At 35.9% G+C, this 20998-nt stretch overlaps 1 protein-coding gene across 6 annotated transcripts in view; it reads right to left on the bottom strand.

The window, feature by feature from the left end:
• LOC128855036 (serine/threonine-protein kinase Warts) overlaps positions 1–20998 on the bottom strand; it is a 57213-nt gene that overhangs the window by 19624 nt on the left and 16591 nt on the right. For all 6 annotated transcript variants that reach the window (XM_054089614.1, XM_054089615.1, XM_054089619.1 and 3 more), the window contains exon 2: positions 19827–20476. In XM_054089614.1, the coding sequence (XP_053945589.1) occupies positions 19827–19946 (120 nt within the window). In that variant the 5' untranslated portion in view covers positions 19947–20476. The remainder of the gene's footprint in view (positions 1–19826; positions 20477–20998) is intronic.

The raw sequence follows: 20998 nt of genomic DNA, 5'->3' as shown, positions 1-20998 counted from the left end.
TTTGCTCACACCGGAGCAAAAACAACAACGAATCGATGATTCAAAGAGCTGTTTGGACATGTTTACGCGCAATAAGTCGGAGTTTTTGCGTCGTTACATCACAATGGATGAAACATGGATCTACCATTTCATTTCACTCCAGAGTCAAATCGGCAGTCTGCTGAGTGGCATGCAGCCGGTGAAAGCCGCCCAAAGCGACCAAAGACGCAGCAGTCGGCTGGCAAGATTATGGCGTCTGTATTTTGGGATGCGCATGCGCATATTCATCGACTATCTCCAGAAGGGGCAGACCATCAACAGCGACTATTATATAGCGTTATTGGAGCGTTTGAAAGACGAAATCGCAAAGAAACGGCCTCATATGGCGAAGAAAAAAGTGTTGTTTCAGCAAGACAATACACCGTGTCACAAATCAATGAAAACGATGGCAAAATTGACCGAATTGGGCTTCGAATTGCTTCTCCATCCACCGCATTCTCCAGATTTGGCCCCCAGCGACTACTGGCTCTTCGCAGACCCCAAAAAGATGCTCCGTGGTAAGAGATTTGGCTCAAATGATGAAGTAATCGCCGAAACTGAGGCCTATTTTGAAGGCAAAGAAAAATCGTTTTACAAAGGCGGTATCGAAAGATTGGAAAAGCGTTGAAATGATTGTATCTCCCTAAAAGGGGACTATGTTGATGAATAAAAATGAATTTTTGCAAAACAATGTGTTTTAATTAATTAGTCACACACATTATTGAACGAATGTAAAATGAATAGTTTGTAGAAATCGGCTGCATAATTTTATCAGGGAGTAAAAAAAATAAATTCAAAACGTTGCCTGTATCTCCGAAATTTAACGAATGCGTTGTTTCATAGAAGGTATAAGAGATGGAAGATTTTGAGTTTACCGGTCATTGGACGATCGGCACTTACGCAGAAAAGCTGGGTTTACAATTTAATCCCCATTGCAGAAGCTATGGGGACCTTTCGGAGAAGGAGGCTATTGAGCATTTTCTCTGTAAATGTCTGGGTAGCCGACGATTAATGTCACTGGGTACTCCGTTCTTCGACAGGTTGGGGCAGTGCTCCAACCTAAATCCCATAACCTTCTCCGTTACGTCAACAGGTGGTATTTGGGGAGGTGCTACTTCTGGAGTGCCAGTCTAGTACTTCAACAATTTCAGCTACCTACCTACCTACCTACTTCCAAGGCATGATTGAATAGGTATTTTTTCATTCTTTACATTTCTTGGAAAATCAACCCATTCACGTCCTAATTTTTTTCGCAAATATCAACATACCTTTGTTCCATTGATACAAATTTTAAACATTTTCATGCATACCTCTGCGCTTAAACTTTAATATCGTCGTCTCAGGTGATTTTTCGGGAAAAATATTTTGAGAAACTAATTTTATGTCACTCCAAAATCCCCACAGTACTTTGAATATGAGCTTGAAACTAAGTGTCAAAGTGATGAATGAAGGTCACTAGAGGAAGGACATCAAAATGCATCTGGAAATGTCAAACGTACAAATCGTTCATAAAGAATTTGTTCCACCAAGCCAAACAACTACCGGAAACTTTTATTTCGGCGTCTTGAAATGAATGGTGGTTAAACTACATCATATTCGGCCACTTCGGTTGTTTTTTAAGAAGGTATTTTGGCCATCATCAGCCGATTCTACGTTATCGGAACGACCCGGATGTATATACGTTCAAGGACTATCTCTCCAGCAGCATTCCCCAAACATGTTTGATGAGTGTTTATAACTAGCCTCTAATTATACTCTGGGTTATTGCAGAGCAAATTCTCACTAATTGGTAAATTATTGTACCGCCGAATACCAAAACATTTAAATCTATGAGAATAACAACAAAATAAAGCCATATTTCTCGTATGGGTCTGTCAGTATATCAATAGCGTCCCGAATCAAATGGTTGGCTGTTTTTTCAAAAGTGATATCAGTGTCATACGTTTAAACGAAGAACGGCCAGTTTTGAGCCGTTTGTTTACGCTAAGCGGACTGATTTGGTGCCAAATGACTCTCACTGGTTTGTACTTACTTGCTTTACTTTTTTGGCTGTCGAAGGAAATCGTTGAAGCATTGGAAACTCTTATTTGAAGTTATCACATCGGAAGGTACTTAAAGAGATATTATGAATAAGGCAAGCCATATTTTCAGAAACTAATTTCAGCGCTTAAAATATTACAAGAGATTCGTAAATATATGCTGAAAAAACGTTTAAAACACTTAAAAAATCTTAAAATACGCTTTTCAATCGTATATACAGTGAATTTAATAAGTATAGCATAGGGAGTTATTGGCAAATTTTCACAATTTATTTGTTTTTTATTTAATTTTAAGAATTTATTATTTGATGCAAGAATCGTTTTGCTCTCGCCATTTAATATTAGGTGCGCAACTAAGTTCTCGCTGTTTTTTGATGTGAATCATTGAAAGTATTGCCCATCGCCGGCTACTACTTTTTGCCATCTTTCTAGTAGATCTAGTATATGGTCGCGGTGAAACTGTTCATCTTTTGAGGCTATCCACGGATCAAGCCATTTTTTGATGTCTTCAAATGAATGGAACTGCTGGTCAGCTAGACCATGTGCCATCGATCGGAATCTATTTTTCATCACCCGTCACGATGCGATGAAGAAACCCTTTCCTTTTTTCCGCTGGAGCAGTTGCTTACAGGCGACAAAACGACGTTCAACTTCCCTTGGTTTTAACTCATAAGGAACCCAAGTACCCTGTTTCTGAATCATTCCCAAAGCATGCAATCGCTTGGAAATAGATTGGCGGGTAACTCCTAATACTGAAGCAAGCTCTTCTTGCGTTTTACACGGATCCTCATTGAGCAATTCCTCCAATTCAGCGTCTTCGAAGATTTTTGGCCTTCCTTCTCGCAGACGGTCGTCTCCATATCAAAATCACCGTCTTTGCAGCGACGGAACCAATCTCGGCACGTTGTTTCACCTAAAGCAGCATCTCCATAAACTTTTTGTAGCTCTCGATGCGCTCTAGCCGCCGTTTTTTTCGAATGAAAGAGGAAAATCAACACTTCCCGCAAATGACGATTATTCGGCACAAAATCAGACATTTTCACAAAACCAAAAGTATATGATACCAAAACAAAATCACTAAAGAGTCGAAGCAGTTTGTTTACCATATGTCTAAGCTTGGTTTATAACGTTTAGGTTATGTTAGAATCGACTAGCACACATTGCTGGCGGCATCTATTGACAAACAGCGGGAACTTAGTTCCGCACCTATAATTTATTTCTTATACGAGGGGTACCTTTTATATTGGGCAACCCTGGTGTTGCAATCTGGCAACTGACAGCTGTATCGCAAAGTTTGACATTTTTTGGCTTTTACGTAGTCAGAACGTTTTGAAATACCAGCGCTATTTGTGTTGTTTACAACTTTCGACCTGGATCAACTCAGCAACATTGCATGGATGAACTTAATTCATTTTTTGGCGATGAAGCTCCATCAAGGACCAGTGTTTATCGATGGTATGGTGAATGCAATCGTGGTCGTAGTTCACTCCAAGACGAATTTCGTGAAGGTCGACCAAAATCACTTGTTGTTCCGAAAACCATTGATGCTGTGCGCGAACTGATATTGCAAGATCGTCATGTGACTTATCGTGAGATTGAGACAATCTTAGGCATTAGTGTGACTCGCATACATTCAATATTGCATAAACATTTGACTGTCAAACAAATTTGTTCGCGTTGGATCCCACACAATTTGTCAATCGCTCAAAAAAAGGCTCGTGTCGATTGGTCGAAGGAAATGCTCAAAAAATACGATCGCGGGGCTTCGAAACACGTCTATGAGATCGTGACAGGTGATGAATCATGGATTTATGCGTATGAGCCCGAAAGTAAACAGCAGTCGACTGGATGGGTGTTTCAAGATGAGCCAAATCCAACAAAAGTTGTTCGCGCACGAAGCACTTCCAAGCAAATGGTCGCCTGTTTTTTCGGAAAAACTGGACATGTCGCAACCGTGCCACTAGAACAACGCAGAACAGTAAATTCTGAGTGGTACACAACCATTTGCTTGCCAGTTGTCTTCCAAGAAATTAGGAAAACCAATCGTCAAAGACGGATCACTCTTCACCAAGACAATGCGAGCTCTCACACATCGGCTCAAACAACTGCATTTTTGAGCACCCAAAACATCGAATTAATGGGTCATCTGCCATATAGTCCTGACTTGGCACCGAATGACTTCTTTTTATTCCCGTACGTAAAAAACAAACTGAGAGGTCAACGTTTTTCGACACCTGAAAAAGCAGTTGCGGCATTCAGAATGCATGTTTTGGAGGTACCTCATTCAGAGTGGCAAAAGTGCTTCGAAAATTGGTTCAAACGGATGCAAAAGTGTGTAGATCTTCATGGAGAACATTTTGAAAAACAATAAAGTGATTTTCGATGATTAAAATTTGTTTTTGTTCTCTAATCCCGACATATAAAAGGTACCCCTCGTAATATATTTAATGAATTAAAATGTGTAAGCACGAAAGAAATTCTTGAGTGAACTCTGAAAAAAAATTTTTAATATTGTTTCAAGAAATTCTCCTTTTGCACGAATTTTTTAGGAACATTATATATCGTGCAAAAAGAGAATTAGGTGTATCAAACTTTGCGCGAATTTAAAAATGTTCATCACAATTTCAAATTTTTTAATAAAAATAAGGGGAATATAGCCTTTTGACTTTTTGTATAGTAAATTGCAAGTTTGAAGTGACTCAAAAATCGCGTAGATTTATCGTAAAAGTTAAATATCTATTTATTGCAAAATATAGCTCAAGTATTATATTTTTTTGCAAAAAGTGCACACTTTTTATCAGCCTGGTGCTAGATAGCGTGACAAAAAAACATGCTGGAACAAATTTTGGATTGCTCTAACAATGAAAATTGGTTGCGATATGCAAAAATGTATAGACTATTCGGGAGGGTATATTGAATAATAATAGTGACAAAGTAGGAAAGAGAATTGCTTGCAAAGCAAAAACACAAGGTTCGAAAACAACTATTGAAGAAAACTTTACATGCCGATATTTATCTTGACAAAAATTTATTATTATAATTTTTATGATTACCAATTTTTAATAAAAATTGAGTTATAGTTAGATTTTCCCATTAAAATAAAGACAGAAAAGATTTTTTTTCTATTTTTTATTACCGATTTACTAAATGTCTAGATCTGCCCAACCTTCCCGCAATGTTTATCAGTTTGGTTGCTATTATTTTTCCATTTTTTCACATTTTTTCAAAAATATGCACTTTATGTTTGATCATATCAGCATATTTAAATATGGCGCGTGAGTCTGTGCATTCATGTAGTTATGTACGCATATGCGCACATGGCATGTATGTGTAGGTAAATTTGCGTTCAGTAGGTAAGAATGATTATTTACGTTTATGCTTTTTGTATGGAATTTTTCTTTTGCATATTTGCTTTTTTGCTTGGCTTGATCTACAGTACAAATATCTCCTTGACCGAAATAACTTTGAACCTGAAAAGTTTTCGCTTGCATTGGTCGCCTGCCTGCCTGCCTTTTTCACGTTAGCGTAAAAAGCTAAACGAAAACAAAAAAAACATTCTTGGCGATAATAATCAATTTTAGTTTTGCACCGAATGTCTCTCTGTTATTAGCAGCAAAGTGTAGAAAAATGTTATTTTTAGCTGTGAATTCCTAAGAATTTCATACATAAATATTTTCGCGTTCAACTGAAAACGATTTTTCGCAAAGAAAAACATTTTAATATTTTATCAAAATTTAAATAAAAGTTTAACCGTTAAACCATACACAAACACACAAGCTAGAAAATTGGCAAATGAAATAAATAATGAGCTACACATCTGCACATATGTATGTATGTATGTATGTAAAAAATATGTGTATACAGAGTTAGAATAATATTCATGATCTTTTCGCCAATTTCTATATACACAAAACATACTTGTAGTTACTCGTATAATGTATATATGTACATTCGTGTATGTTCGAATGTATGTGTATGCGTGTGGCTACGGAAAGCTAGACCACTCGCCAATATAACGATATTACAATTGGCTTTTGTTTTGACTATTTTTTCTACTATTTATTCAAGCGATAAATTCATATTTTGTGGGTTCCACCCTGAGGGCATTCGCTTGGCTATTCGAAAAGGTTTTTTGTCCGTTTGCTGTTTCACTTTTCAACGCCTAGTGAATATGTGCATATGTATGTATGTATGTTTAAACATAATTTTTGATTTGTCACAATTTTGTGCAGAATGCGTTGATAAGTTAATTATCTCTACATATAATTACTAAGCAATGTGTGGGCGCGCTTGAGATTTAAAAGAATAGCTCGGCGACCACCACACGCTTTTTGGGACTTTTTATTTAATCGTTTATGTGTCTCGAATTCGTAATTGGTTTTCTTGCTAAATATTTACATTTGTACATATGAACTGCTTACATATACACACGCATGTGTATATACAGTTTTGGCTAGTGGATAGCTGCCATTAGGCATTACAAATTATACATAAATACTATGTACATACATTATGAATGAAGCTTGTTTGAGCTACATGTTTGAATTTGGCGACAATATTGCGTGAATATCGTTGACTTACAAGCGAATTCCATCGCTACAATAGACAAATCAACAACGTCGATTTTACAAATCCACCACCCCCCTTATCGCCAACACGTCTGTCCAGCCAACCAATCAACGCTGCCAAATTTAGCGCTATCGAAAGTGTATTTCTAATTTCAATGTGATTAACAGCACCAGAGAAAGGGGGCAGCCGCTGCTGCATAAGCAGGGACAGTGACAGCAACAGTCACTTACTCGCATATGGCAATCTTACGTGCATGAATGTGATGTATTTAGTTCGCCGCCATATTTGGTGGACTTGTATTATAATTTTATTCGGAGTATTTCTCAACAATCTACATAACAATTCATAAGCTAGAGAAGAACCCGATATCAAAATTTGCATAACACTCGTACACGTTTGCCTGTCTGTGTATATATTTAAATAAAGGGAGAGGCATCAATCAGCTTGTTTTCTTTTAAAAGCAAAGTTGGCTTATTCTCTTCATGCGTTATTTCAACATCCACGCTGATCAACAACCTTTTAAAACAACCACAATATTCAACAATCGCAATCGAAAATACTCTACTAGAAGCCTTTAGAATCTTTTGTTAAACGATAGAATTTATTATACACAGACGGATAGAATTTCAACACCACCGCCACGTTTGCTGTGACAAACAAGTATGGCATATTGCTTCTATTGCTGTCGTACCTTTACCATTATAAAATTTCTAAAACAAAATTCTAATAGCGGTCGCCACTCGGCAGGCAATGGCAAGCCTCCGAGTGTATTTCTGCCATGAAGAAGCAAAAATATCTGCCGTTCAGAGTCGGCTTAAAACTATAGGTCCCTCCATTTGTGGAACAACATCAAGACGCCACAAATAGGAGAAGGAGCTCGACCAAACACCTAAAAAGGGTGTAAGCGCCAATTAATATATAAAAAAAAAATATATATATAACTGTTATAGTAGAAGCATTTAGATTTGTAGCGCATTCTGGGAAAAGTGCCTCCAGATGTAGCAATAACCAATCCGCAAAATAAGTCATTTACATTCACTCCAACGAATCACCTTTAGTGAACCACATTCGCATGATGAGGTGGGTACCAGGACATGCCGGAATTTGCGGAAACGAAACAGCAGACAAAAAAGGAGTGAGTCAATACACTTATATGACAAACTCACTAATAAAAGTGTATTTACACTTGTCCAAAAATACATACACATATAGCGTTTGCTTTTTGAACCACCTATTTTTTTGAGAATAGTAACACAAATGACATGTCAAATGTGTTCATAATTTACTTAAGGTTTGACATTTACGAAATGGGACGCTATACACTTGAACGAAATTGGGAAATATTGAAAACCTATTTCCAAAGTGGTGAGTCTTCTTCTTCTTTTCTGATTTTCACATCGGTGGCTACGTCAATAAACAAAATTGTCGGATTTGTAGCTCAGAAAATCCACACGTTACCGTAGAGAAGCAAATGCATCCACAACGAGTCACTGTTTGCGGTTTTTGACTGGCGGCATCATCGGGCCATTTTTTTTGAGAATGAGCGAGGAGCCGCGGTTACAGTAAATGGCGAGCGTTACCGTGACATGCTCAACGAGTTGTTTCCAAAAATTGAAGAGGATGACATAGACGACATTTGGTTTCAACAGGACGGTGCAACTTGTCACACTGCCAAAGTTACACTCGAACTTTTGGCTACCGTTTTTGAAAACCGAATAATCAGCCGAAAATCCGATATCAATTGGCCGCCTCGGAGCTGTGATTTAAGCCAGTTGGACTATTTTTTTGTGGGGAGCTGTTAAGGACAAATGCTATGCGAACCATCCAGAGACAATTGACGCTGTAAAACACGAAATCGATGTTGCCATTCATGAAATTGGAGCCCAAACAATCGAAAATGTACTTAAGAATTGGGTTGATCGAATGGCCTACTGTAAAGCCAGTCGTGGCAGTCATTTGAACGATATTATTTTTCATTCATAATCTTCAAAATAAAAAAAAATTTGAAAACATATTGATTAGTTTTTTTATATAGCCGATTCAAAAAGCAAATTTTACATGACCCACCCTATACATGACACCTCTGTGCGCGATTGGACCACTTTCACCATCATTACATTACCCTCTAAGGGTAAGGCTTTTAAACCCACTAAATTCATAATGTAAAACAATTAGAACATTCGTACATATGCACGTCTAAGCATCGGTCACACGATAGGGACGCACTGAAATATTTTAAAATGAGTAGTCAAACGGTTGTAATGATCTCTCACTCCATTCGCCGTATATGTATGGGGAATGTTTATGCTGCTACAATAACATCTCTAAGTGGTACATATGCTCGACGCTTCACGGAATTGTTTCACATAAAAAGCTTCTATATTCCATAATGAAAGGCCTACACACTACCTTTAACAGATTGTAACGGAAAACAACAACATAGACATTATAAAAATATGTATTCTACGGCGACCGCCATAGCCGAATAGATTGGTACGTGACTACCGTTCGGAAATGCGAAGGTTCGAATCTCTGTGCATGAAACATGAAATGATAGAAAAATTATTTTCTATTAGCGGTCACCCCTCACAAACCTCCAAGTGTATTTCAGCTTTGAAAAGGCTCCTCATAAAAAATCATCTACAGTTCGGAGTCAACTTTAAATCTTAGGCCCCTCCATTTGTGGAACAACATTAACACACATGCCACAAATAGGAGGAGATCGGCCAAACCCTCAAAAAGGATGTAAGCGCCAATTATATATATTTCTGATATATGATGCGTTATTTGGGCTGGAAAGCAATGATCATCTATTTATTTACGCTAAAATTGAAAATATAAATTTTAGCATCAGCAGAATTACGCATCATGGTAGACAACCCATAAAAAAATCACTATTTTACGCACTAAATTTGATAATAGTGTAATGAATCGTTTTGCAGATGTCAGTTGACCTCGATTCGTGACACGTTCAAAAGCAATTCAGGTACCTAGGCACTTTGGTTAAAATGGGCACAGAAATTGTCAGAAATGTGCTGCAAAATTATGTTTTTCGCAAGATCAGCCGAAGCTTCATTTAAATGAAGTTATATTCCAAAATTAACCGAAAGTGTACTCTTCCTAATAAAGCAAAAGTAGTATTTTAAGAACAAGCCATCCAATGGCGCACCCTTTATTTTAGTGTGCATGTGTAAGAACATTTGCATTATAAAGAGGGCGCGCACGGCACTTGGCAGCAATTCAAATGATGATAAGACTTATGGCTGTGTAAAAAGGAAGTATCTGCTTTAAATATATAACACACACATACATACGTACACGTGTGCATAAAGTACTATGTGCTGGAATAGCGATTTAAAATAGAATAATTTCTACAAAAAAGAATAAATTATATGAAATATTGAACACATTAAAAATCAAAGATTAGTAGTAATTACCCATATTCATCATCATTTATTATTATTAAGGAACTCGTTCACTTTTTAACACATGTATATTTTAACATACATATTATATGTATGTACAGGGTTGGCCATATTAAACTGACCCATTGAGTAACCCTACAACTTTTTACTGTAATTTCAGATCAGCTAATGACATACCGCGTTGGAAGCGTCAGTCGAAGGAGATTTATACCATGAAACAGTACACCCCAATAGAACGCGCTGAAATTGTTCAGCTGTACATTCAAAATTCCTTCTCGATTGTAAAAACGCAACGTGCGTGGAGAAAAAAAAATAAAGTGAAAAGTGCGCCGTCAAAGAACGCAATCAAGCAAATGCACAAAAGATTTTTGTCTTCCGGCACTGTGGCTAATACCCGACGTCCAAATAAAAAGCGGCCAAGACGATCTAACGAAAATATCGCGGCCGTACGAGCCAGTATCGGGTCATCGCCGCGAACGTCAGGTAATCGTCGTTCTGCTCAGTTGGACATCCCTCGGACCACTCTACGACGTATCATTCGTTTGGATTTGGGGATATTCCCGTACAAAATACAACTAAATCAACAACTGTTGCCGGCCGATAAGCCTCGTCGCTTGGAATATGCCAATTTTGTCGTCCGAATGGCCCAAACTGATGAGGATTTTTGGCATCAAATCATTATGAGTGATGAGGCCCATTTCTCCTTGAACGGAACCGTAAATAAGCAAAATTGCCGTTTCTACGCCACTGAAAACCCTCAAATTATTGAAGAGGTACCTCTCCACGACCAAAAAGTTACAGTCTGGTGTGGCATTTGCGCTGATATGGTCATTGGGCCGTTCTTCTTTGAAAATGGTCAACACCAACCATTGACCGTCAATCAAGAGCGTTATCGGGCCATGATAACCGATTTTGTGATGCCGATTGTTCGTGAAAATGGTATGGAGCACTTCTGGTTTCAGCAAGATGGCGCACCACCACACACAGCACGAGCCACCGTCAACTTATTGAAGACTTTGTTCCCTGGCCGTTTGATATCAAAAAGCGGCGATTTTGACTGGCCGCCACGATCACCGGATTTGACGCCACCGGACTTTTTTCTTTGGGGCTATTTGAAATCTAAGGTTTACGTCAACAAGCCAAAGACACTAGGCGCACTTAAGGCCAATATCCGACGGGAAATAGCCGCCATATCGGCCGAGACGCTGGCCAAAACTATGGAAAACGCCGAAAAACGAGCACATTACGCTATACGAGCTAAGGGCGACCACTTGCGCGATATCATATTCAAAAAGTGATGTAAACGAATCTCCTTGAACTAAATTAAATGTTTTTCACAATGAAACACAAAAAAATGTTTCTTTTTCCATATTTTTTTAATAATCACATGGGTCAGTTTAATATGGCCAACCCTGTATGTATGTACGTAACGGAATCTTTGAGCTTAATTTTCACTGGCTTCTAAAAATCTGATCGACTTGAAATTTTGCATACCTATCAAGGACCGATGACAATGCAATAATTTGATAAAAGTTTTTCATTATCCTTATTAGGATTGCCAGGATTAATATTTTCTGTTTTTTACTGTGGGCAAAAAGTAAGGAGAATTTGGTTGTAAAATGAAAAATCTTTATTTATTCTTGTAAATCAGTTTCTCAGGCTCCCTCGACGAAATAAGTTCTTCATCCCGATTACTTCTTTATCACGGCCGATAACTGCATAGCTTTAGACTCACAGTCGATAAGAAAGGAATTAAATATAACACAAATACCTATATCGAATCATTTAATCAAAGACTGCAATGATAACAATAATTTTCATTCATAATAAAAAAAAATAGTTTAAAGAAACTAAAAAACACGCTTTTTTGCTAATCGAACTAAAAAGTAGAAAATAAAAAATAGTTTAAAAAAACTAAAAAAAACGCTTTTATTGCTAATCGAACTAAAAAGTAGAAAATAAATTTTAATGACAAAGAGACCTATAATGAAGTAATAGCAAATCGAACGATCAGTCAACAGAATTATAACAAAAATTAAGATACAAATAGAGTCATTCAAATTAGAGTTAAAAGCGTGGGTTACATTTTGCTTCAATTTCATAACCTTCTGTACATAGGTAGTTGCCAAGAGAATGATTGTAATATTTACTATATCTTATAGGGGTTGGAACAAGTAGAAGTTTGTTGGCATAATATGGATTTATTAGAATTTATAGAATACGAAATTTTGTATGGAATACGATTTCATTCATATGCCTAAATCTTGTTGTTGTTGTTGGAATAGAATTAAACATTTCCCAAAAAATTTTGTGAATTGCTTCTGAAGTGACTGTCTCTGGCCGGATATATAAGTATATCCGGGTCCTTCCGGTAACGTAGAACCAACATCACATCGGCTAGCAGTACCAACCCAATTTTTTACAGCCTCGTTGCAGATTTCAGATTATATCTTACGAATGGCTCGTTTTTTATTCACCTTAAGGGTCTCAATCCTTTCTGGGTTACTAGCAAAGCATCGATTTTTCAGTTTTGATAGCTCAAACTATCTACGAGTATAGTGGGAATTATAATAGTGGCCGATACTTTTTGACAAACCAAAGGTAAATTATGGTTACTGTTGATAAATGACAAAGTAAAAAATACAAGGGTTGTGATATGCCAACAAACAGTGTCAATCAGGCATGTTCTGCAAATCGTTTTCGGGCAATATTTTCGCATTTTCCGTTTTCAAATCGTTGGACATGTCCTGTAAATCGTTCCGTTTTCGTTTGTTTTTTCGAACATCAGCAAATCGTTTTGTCACCCTGTTCTGGAAATCGAAATCGTTAAAATTTTCCAGTTAAATTTTCGGCAACTTAAACGTTAGCGGTTTGTGGCATTCTTATAAACTGTTTGTTGAAATAAATTTATCAAAATAACTGCATATATTTATGTAAATAAAAGTGTTTATTTAAAATATTTAAAACTTATTCAAAAACTTTTTATTTTATGGAATCTCATCCAGATTTGGCGAAGAATTTTTCGAAGGGCGACAGAGTTGCTGTTGAGGAAAAGTGGTAAGAGCTAACGACGCTGCTAAATGCAGAAGGGCCGCCCCAAAAAGATGTTAATGGGTGGAAAAAAGTAAGTATTTAGTCAAATATTAAAATAAATATTTTTGAGTTGTCTTTTTTCAAGATATGGTCTGACTGGAAGGGGTGCATTCGGAAAAAGGTTGCCCATAACAATCTAGAATCGAGGGCAACAGGAGGTGGACCCTTTAATAAGCATGTACTGACTAGCAAGGAAGAATGTGTTGCAAGAACTTGTGGAATTTTTGCAGCCGTTGAGGGCATAAACCATTCTAGAAGCTTTGGGACAGAAGAAAATAATAGCGCTATCGAATCTGAGGAACAACGTCTCCAAACAAGTAGGGAAGCGGTGGCTACCCCGAGAGTTGCAAAAAGGCCACGAGTGTCAACGCAGGACAGCCTTCAGACGTGTATGGCAACGCAATCTACTTGTATGGAGAAAATACCCACCACTTTAGATAACATTTGCGAAAGCCAACATAAGATTGCAAAATCGCAGGAAGATGAAAGGGAAGAGATTCGACGACTTTGTCGTGCTGTTGAGAAACAAAATGAATTGAATAAATATAAAAGAATCTTATTGAACTGTTATGGACGAATTACAGAACACCCAAAACAAAATCGTACAAATTACCATTTCGGATCTGAATTGAAATCGCGCGATTTTCAGAACATGCCTGAATATGTCAAATTTGACATTGTCTTCGGAAAGAAAAGCGTTTTTTACGGTAATTGTACTTAAAACGTTTTGTCATACGATTACTACTTCTGTTGCTTACAGGTGATTCAAAAAAATGGAATTAAATTAGGAGCATTCTACCGTTATGATTTTGTATAACTTTTGGAATGCATTAAATCAGCAATAGTGAGCCAATCAACCCGATTTGACTTCTGGTAATGAACTAAATTGTGGCCGCTCTTTACTACAGGACGAATTTCGTGAAGAACGTCCAAAGTGGATTATTATATAAGATCTGCATGTGATAAACTGTGAGATTGAGAGATGCTTGGACATTGGCGTACTCGCATACAATCTCTATTGCATGAACATTTAGCCGTCATAAAAGACTTGTTTGCGGTGCTGAATCATGAATCTATGAATACAAAACAAAACAACTTTAGAGACAATCAACATGAGCCAACTCCAACAAAAGTTGTTAGCGGCAAAAGGGCTTCGAAGGACAGGTCATCAATGGCCTTATATCAATGTAGACTGGTCAACTTTGTATAGTATGATATTTGTTTGGTAAAAGTTTTCGGAGAAATAAGTGAAACCAATCGCAGACAAATCATTCAACGTCAATGTAAGCTATCACACATCTGCTCAAGCAAGTAAATTTTTACGTTTTTCAATAAAAAATATATTAGTAAAACTTGTTCCTGTTTTTTTTCATTCAGGCAGCTATGCCGCAATCACTATAAACTATATCCAGTCTTCTAGCCTGTGCGATCAACCGGTCAATGCCCAGTAAGAACGGCAACAAGCCTCGTAACGCCAAGCTTAGGTTTCACTAACAGATCGGATATTCTCTTGAGATTATATACAGACCTCATGAATTGTGTGACCGACCACATGGATTTTGTGACGTAACCGCCTAAAAACATTCTATTCCGATAAAAATAGGTAAATTTTTGGGGCAATTACAATTTTTTTTATTTATTTAGTCTTTTAACTTTGAAATAGATTTTTTATTTATTTTTAATAATTTTTCTTAATTATATTTTGAATTTATTTATGATTTTTCTAAATTTATTTTTAATTTGTAAATATTGTAATTAATTTTTTTAGTATTTATTTATTATAATTTCTTTTTCATTTTTTAGTTTACTTCTAATGTTTTTTAGTTTATACTTCATTTTTTAAATTTATTTTAAATTTTTTTGAATTCATTTTAAATTTTTTTTTATTTCTGCATTTTTGAGCTTTTCGACCTCTATCTCGACAATCTCTTACAGCACTCGACACCATATTTCGAACTGCGGCATCTGACACGCATAGACGAAGAATTTAAGTATAAATTAATTGAGTTCACAGTTTAACTCTTCGAACTCAAAATAACCGATGGTTAATTTATTTCGACGCTTTGGTAGGAAAATATACGTAATCTAACTCAGAATATTGTATATAACTTTTTACTTGACACATCCTTTTGCGACCCCGACCACATTGCAGCAAAGCAGATTTTGTTTAGACTAAAAAAATGTAATCTTTCAGCTAGTGATCTTTGTACGTAGATACGTAAATATTGCAAAAACACTTATACTGAAACACAATTTATGTATGTACATAAATATATTTTTAAGAAACAAATTATATTCATACAAAGAAGCTTTGATTTGGTGTTGATGATGATGTCCCAACATTTTTTTATTCTAATCTAGTTTTGAAAACTAAAGGGTTGTTAAGTTTCAAGGGCCGGTGTTGATTTTGAATAAAATACAATTTTTTTAGGAAATTATTGTCATTTCTCTTTATTATGATAATATTGGTATGGCTCAATTACGCATGGAACAAAATATCGGCCAAATGACCGCCTCTGCCTCGGCGGCACACCTCCATCCGATGGTCCAAATTTTCGATGACGCTGAGGCATAATTGAGGTTCTATGCCGTTAATGTGCCGAATTATCTCATCCTTTAGCTCTTGAATTGTTGTTGGCTTATCGACGTACCTCTTTTCTTTCAAATAACCCCAAAGAAAGAAGTCCAACGGTGTCGTTGACATTTAGGTGTGGTTCACATTCAATATCAGCCCTTGAAATTTAACCACCCTTTAGTTAAACAAATTTGTGTTGTTTTGTTGGTTTTTCATGTTGGGCGTTTAACTCGAAGGGCCAATTAAAAAACAAAACACCCAAAAGCCAAATCTTTCTAAATAATAAAAAAATATTTCCAGTTAAAACATTTTCTCTTTATTGCGTTCTCTACACCGAATTACCCTCTTTTGCTATTATTATTATTAACGAATATTGAAAAAATTAAGAAATTTCCATATACCGTACAAACTTTCCCCAATTTATCTTTACACATCCAATAGTTGGCCAATATGGCCCTATTTCAAGTTTTGCTATTTTTATGTTAAAGCATTTATAAACACTATAGATAAGTTTATTGGCTAAAATATGGAAACATTTCTTAAAAATTTGCTAATATTTTTGTAGTGCCATGCGGAACACACACTTCACGCTCGAAAACATAAAAATATAATATCCAATGCCCCTTTGCCTGTAGAGCTCCAAGAATCATTTTCATAAAAACATCCCATTACCAACCACTATTACATGCATTTCTGAAGAATTTAAATTTTAAATTTACTACAGCTGTAACGATTAGTTGCACATATCCACATAATGGACCAAAGTCGCAAACCAAAATACTGGTGGATTTGGGTGTAAATTTAAGTATTTCAGAAATCGATTACAGAGGAACTCTGCATATTATTTATGCCTGCATGCATTCATGTGTTAGTGAATGTTGCAGCGGTCATTCGCAGAATTGTCATCAACCATTTACTACTAGCATCTCGTAGGTAACAACAACGCCATTGCCAGAGGGGTATTACGAGTATAAGTATTCGCGTACACCAACCAAGAACTAGCAAATAAACGGAGTCGCTTGCCAATCAGCAAACATATCGATGAAGGTAATAACAGGTATGCATGTACGTACAATAACAAATAAGCAACTGACACGAAGGAAGTTCGTTGAGCACAGATCATCGTAAATAACGATTGCAAAAACAGTAGCTGCCGCTGTAGTCATAAAATTTCAAATTGATGATGACCCGTCAGATCAAATGTAGGACTTTTTATGATGAACACAGGTAAACCGATTCAGACGCATATATACAAACACAATCTCAATTAAGGAATCACTATTTGTAATCGCTATTTATGATTCTGTCTCTTTTTTTAAATAGTTGCTCGCAAAAAATTCAAATATGTACTTACGAAAATACATTGGTAAGTCTATGTGTAATCTGAACATTTTGTAAAGACGAATATTCGTAGATTTATTTGATAGTTGAATACGTGTAGATGAGATTTATATTAATAAAAAAATATTGGAAGCTATAAATACCGTCAGACAGAAAGCCAGGCAGCTTTGTTTTTTTTTTTTAATGATGCGTTGGAATATTTGTGTATCGGCTCGGAATTTTTGTTATTGTTTAACATGTGCCTACTATCTGTTAGCAAATTCATCAGGCAGCTGTCAACATTTTTTTGGCGAAAAGATCAACAGTGTAATAAAAACGAAACTAAAATAGATTTAACCTAATTTTAACTAAACACGCACATTCGTGCGTAAATTCATATATTCTTTATCTATGAATATCAAAAAATTATAGTTAATATTAAAAACCCAAAAACAAGTATTTTGTTTTAATAAAATCCAAAATTTACCTTTTACTACAAAGGCAAAACCAGGTACCCATTGTGACTTGGAAAGAACACACAACAATTATAAAGAAGACAATAGCAATGGATGTAAAACTGTAGTGATTGTAAAGTATGTAATTTGACGGGCAAGCACACAATATACATTTTACAGTTACTACATTAGGGCGGTCTACAAAAAGTTGAATAGTTGAAATACTAAATATTTTTTACGAAATCCCGGCGAAAATATACACAACAACAAAATGTATATAATTGCCATCATAAGCTGCATTCTTTTGCAACCGGCCTACAAAAGAAGAGTGTAATTTACCGAGTTACCTAGAAAGTAGCAACACAAAATAAGCTAGTCGAGTTGATATAAGCGGTTTGTTGTTGCTGTTGTAACAGTTGACTAGCGCTGCCAGTGCGGTGTAGTCTAACTCATCTAACGGTACGCTCAAGGAACGTGCTATTTCAGCAAGTTGGGTTCAGAGGGAGAGGGGTGGTAGGTGAATGAGTTTGAGAGAGCATGTGAATAGATGGTTAGTATCATGCGCGTACTTTCGAATGCCGGATATATATTGAGTATGTCGATATCAATTCTGGACAAGCGGTAGTTTAACCTGCTACAGCATCCACACCGTAATTGAGCCAAAGTTACGCCTGTCTCACGAGGTAGCTGAAGCTCTTCGTCTGCAATGAGTGGTAGTTGGACTACAATTACGGACTCCGGAGGTCGGGAGTTCTGGAAGGTTAAAAGGTTAGCGGCTTCAGTTCGCTTAAACGATACATCTGATTAAAAGAGTTAAAAATTAGAAAACAAAAAACGAGACTATTGTAAATTTGTCTCTGGAAAGTACTTGGGAAATTTCAGCAAAAAGCAAATAAAATATGATTTACATATATTGCAGAATATAAAAACATTTTCCGTTAATGAAAATTTAATAAATAAAATTCAGCTAAAAGCAAATAAAAAATGATTTATATTGGAGAATATAAAAAAATTTAATTTTTATTTACAATTAAATAAAAATATTTACCAAAAATTCTTCTTTACCAAAAACAAAACAAAATGAGTAACGTTTTGTTTTTTGTTTACAAAATTCACAAGTAAAGCAGACAGATGGAACCAGTCTAGTGAAGTAATTCGAACGTGCCTTTGCATATCGGTTGCAGGGTTACAGGTTAACATTCTGTCCTTCCATAGGGCAGGGCATTCACAGAGGAAATGGAAGATTGTTTCTCCGGTTGTTTACAACTATGACAGTATGTGTTGTGAGGAATGCCCATTTTGGCGGCTTACTGCCGTAAGTCTACAGGTGTCCCGTCGTTTCATGTTTATTAATGTCGCCGATTGCTTGAGGTTGTAGGGGGGCCATAACGTTCTGCTGATTTTGCATTTCGTCTGGTCTCTCCATCTACAATCTGAAATTCGAAGGTATTTTAGGGAAATTGCATTCGTGACCGCACCTAGTGGAGTGAATACTGGTACTGCAAGAGCGCTATTCATGGCAGATCCCCCTCTTGCCAGTTCATCAGCTTTTTCGTTACCTTCTATGTTCCGGTGTCCAGGGACCCAAATTAAAGTTACTCTATGGTTGTATTAGTTTAGGGAAAAATAAATCCATTATTTTTGCGTACAATTTTTGCGCAAATGGTTCAAAACTGTTTTATGTTCGAGCTTTAGCTCCTGGGCAATGCTACGACCACTAACCTGCCGGTCAACTTCGATTATTTCTATGATTTTATCGACCTTTTCTTTAACATCAAAAATGCCTGAACAGAATCGACGAAACCTAAATTGCACATAATTAGCAGCGGCCTGGCTTGCATTTTCACCTTTATCAAAGAAAAGCTGTAAAATGTACCGAACTTTCTATTTGTTGTCTTCTATTGGTAACACCCTGGAACTCACAACTGAATGGAACAAACAAAATACAGCAAAAGAATTTTTTTAGTGTGAAATGTCACCTTGACTAATATTTCAATATAAGTAAAGAAAGTTGGTTCAAATTGTTTATATGGCATAAATTAAAATGAGTGTTCCGTATTTGGGCTTATATCAGGAATGATTTTCAAAATGATTTCAAGTTACGCCCACCTCCAATGCAATTAAAATTTTAATTTCCTCAGAATAACTCCAGTAAAATTGGATATATTTTCTCGAAATTTAGAATACGTTGTACGCCTGATAAGAGCAGGAGTTAAATTTTAAAAATTGCTCATTTATCAGCAACCTATTTTTCTTTAAAAAATAACACAACTAAACATTTTACAAAACTTTATACAAACAACTTATATAGTTCGTAAGGTTTCTCACTCACCTGTGCTCCACTATTATCCCTTTGTACTTGAAATCGTGTCAGATCCTGTTTGATAGATTCGAGCGCCTCGGCTGTGTATTTATTTTTGGGGCGACCCCTTTTTTCGCCCGCTGGATGCATTCTTGTGATATTTAGTAGTCATATCACAATCAAATCACTTTTGCAAAACCACAAATATATAGATTTTTTCTTTGTTTTCTGATCTCGTCTCAGTTCTGTTTGCGTTTTTTTTTTTCTCCAACTTGGGATTCGGTTAAAATTTTGCACTATAGTTTCACTACTTTATTTGCAGACTATATGATGACTTTTGCCTTATTGTGATCTACTTTATTCTTAGTATAATATTTAATCAAGATAATTTGTACGAGAGTGCAAGTGAGCAAGCAAGGCACACATTTAAAGTATAACTTGTTATTGTATTTTAAATATTTTCAATGTGCAAATTCTGTGAAAGGCACAAAAACACTTAATTTGCATAATAATCCACATCACTACAGCATTTCAACGCAAAATATACTCTTTGTTGGACGATATTTGCACTTTTCATGTATTCTTTATCAACGCCGGTTAACAACAATTTTACAAATTATAACATGGCTTGTCGCGTATTCCTCCTTGAAGACTACTTTTGGCATTCAGCTTGCTAAGATCTGAAAATAGGCAGATAAAATAGAATATTTAGTTGTAAACTAAGCCACCATATAAATAAGATTTATATATGTACATATTTATATATACATGTACATACACCTGCGTTTACAATAATAGCAGCATTTTTTATTTGTTTTAAATTTTTTTTTAATATTTTTTTTATGGTTTCTTAATAAAAGTGTAGTTTACACTACAACAAAAACCATATAATTTAAAGTTTATACTTTGTACAAAATAAAAAAAATTCAACAAATTTTCAAACTTAATAGTCAGAATTTTTATACAAATTCTGGACATTCAGTTTTTTGGCCTATTTCATATTGATAATTGTACCAGTTTAAAGCGGCTTCAAATTTGCGCTGATTTTTGATAAATTGTTTTTGTTGACGTCGTTGTACATTTCTTCCATATAACGAATGTCCGAGAAAATGCACAAGATCGCCAGCAAAAAAAATTCTGAAAAATCAACGCGATTTTTGAGCACTTTCAAACTTGTACTTAAAATTTAATAATAATATAAA

This window comes from Anastrepha ludens, chromosome 2 (assembly GCF_028408465.1).
Source record: "Anastrepha ludens isolate Willacy chromosome 2, idAnaLude1.1, whole genome shotgun sequence".
NCBI classification, from domain to species: Eukaryota; Metazoa; Arthropoda; class Insecta; order Diptera; family Tephritidae; genus Anastrepha; species Anastrepha ludens.
Note: the sequence above shows the minus strand (reverse complement) of the source record. Positions and strands in the feature narration are given on the sequence as shown.